The sequence below is a fragment of the Diaphorina citri genome, unplaced genomic scaffold (genome assembly GCF_000475195.1).
Source record: "Diaphorina citri unplaced genomic scaffold, Diaci psyllid genome assembly version 1.1 scaffold11647, whole genome shotgun sequence".
Lineage (NCBI taxonomy): Eukaryota > Metazoa > Arthropoda > Insecta > Hemiptera > Psyllidae > Diaphorina > Diaphorina citri.
In genome coordinates, this window is record NW_007389018.1 from 1 (window position 1) to 1,614 (window position 1,614).

General features: G+C 43.9%; 1 protein-coding gene across 1 annotated transcript; it reads right to left on the reverse strand.

Annotated features, from left to right (window-relative positions):
* Nucleotides 1–109: 109 nt before the first annotated feature.
* LOC103522828 lies at nucleotides 110–1,489 on the reverse strand. The gene has a single exon (XM_008487918.1). It carries the CDS (start codon nucleotides 1,487–1,489, stop codon nucleotides 110–112), a length of 1,380 nt encoding a protein of 459 aa, XP_008486140.1.
* Between the last annotated feature and the right edge of the window lie 125 nt (nucleotides 1,490–1,614).

Genomic DNA, 1,614 nt, shown 5'->3' on the forward strand with positions numbered 1-1,614 from the left:
GGTTAGGTTATGGTTATGGATTGGTTGGTTAGGTTTTAGGTTACAAAATACTATCAAAAGATCGTTACTAAAATGAAAATTTTCAAAATAAGACATCTTAAAATACTGCCTAAATCAACCGGAAGTTTGTCACTCTCTTCCTTACGAGCGCAAACGAAATAAGTCTCTGTAGGTGGTCCCAGTTGGGAGTAATCCTGCGCCATTGCTTGAAGTGTTCCGTGGTGAGAGTACTCATGGCACCCCCCGCACCAAACACAATTGGCACAAACGTAACTGGAACATGATCACGATACTTGAGGACCTTCTTGTGGGCTTGATGGTTCAAACCAACTCGAATTAACTCACTACCACTCTTCTTCTGCCAGTCCTTAGTAACTTGTTGAATATAGGGGACTAAGGCTATTGACGAATGAACAGTGATATCATGCATCGTAAGTGCACCAGAACCATTACTCTCCTTGAGGACCAGATCCATTCGCTTATTGTCCGAGCTTCCTAACGGCATCTCCATGTCAACCTTGAGGCCAGAAGCACTCAGAAACTTCGCGAGATAGTTCCTGATAGCATCGTGTCTCTTTGTTTTCATTTGAACCCGATCACGACAGACATCGTCATGACCTGGAACATTCCGTTGACCACATTGACATATCTGGGCCGCACCTGGGCAGAGTGTACGAATATGAAGTAGGGACTTGAATTCTGCATTAGTAAAGCGCAGGCCAGGTTCAAATGGCAGTGAAGTCAAGGGCTTACGTCCAAGTTTTGTACCATTCTCTGACAACTGACACTTCCCATACACATCCAGCCTGTCCTCCAAATTTTTCCACTTGTCCTTGTTGATACGGTCAGTGTATGTCTTCTGCTTTGTGACTACTGGTGACTCTAAGTTGACATTCGCTTGAAAGATGCGCTCTAATACTAAATCAGCTTGCTCTGCCATTGCCTTTCTTGCGTGGGGAGCTACAATGACATGCGAACTGATACCTAAACCACCGTAATATGTTGGCAAATGAAACAAATCTTCGTCCGTGTCTAACTCATGTTTGGATCCTCTCAAACTGCGAACTGTTGCATGGAAGGTGTTATCTACTGCTTGCCATTCTTCCATACTGTCTGAGAGATCCAACGAACGTTGAAGGTGCCTAAGAGACGCTTGGTATGACTTTGACAATAGGATCCAGGCATACTGATCCCTAACCATACTCAAACAACTTAACTTTTTCTTGACTACCTCCAACTGCTTCCTGATGAAGCTAACACGAATTGACTTTGGACCGACAACTGTACCAAGAAGTTCCATTCCAGTGGAGTGTATCTCTTCAATGCTCTTACCAAAAGATTTCTTTTTGTTTAATTGGATTGATAATTGCATGTCTTCTAACTCCTTGAAGATCTTCTCCTTGACGTCATCGTCTGATAGTATGTAGACATCGTCGAGGTAACTAAGAACGATGCCGGTACTACCTAGGATATTCTGAAGCTTCGTCATAACAGGCTTGAGGGCAATTGAGAAGAACACAGGTGCAAGGGGATCGCCTTGTCTTACACCCTGAGCAGATTGTAACGATACCTGCTTATCACCATTCGCTGCTGCCAAAGTTGTGGGGTTGGGTT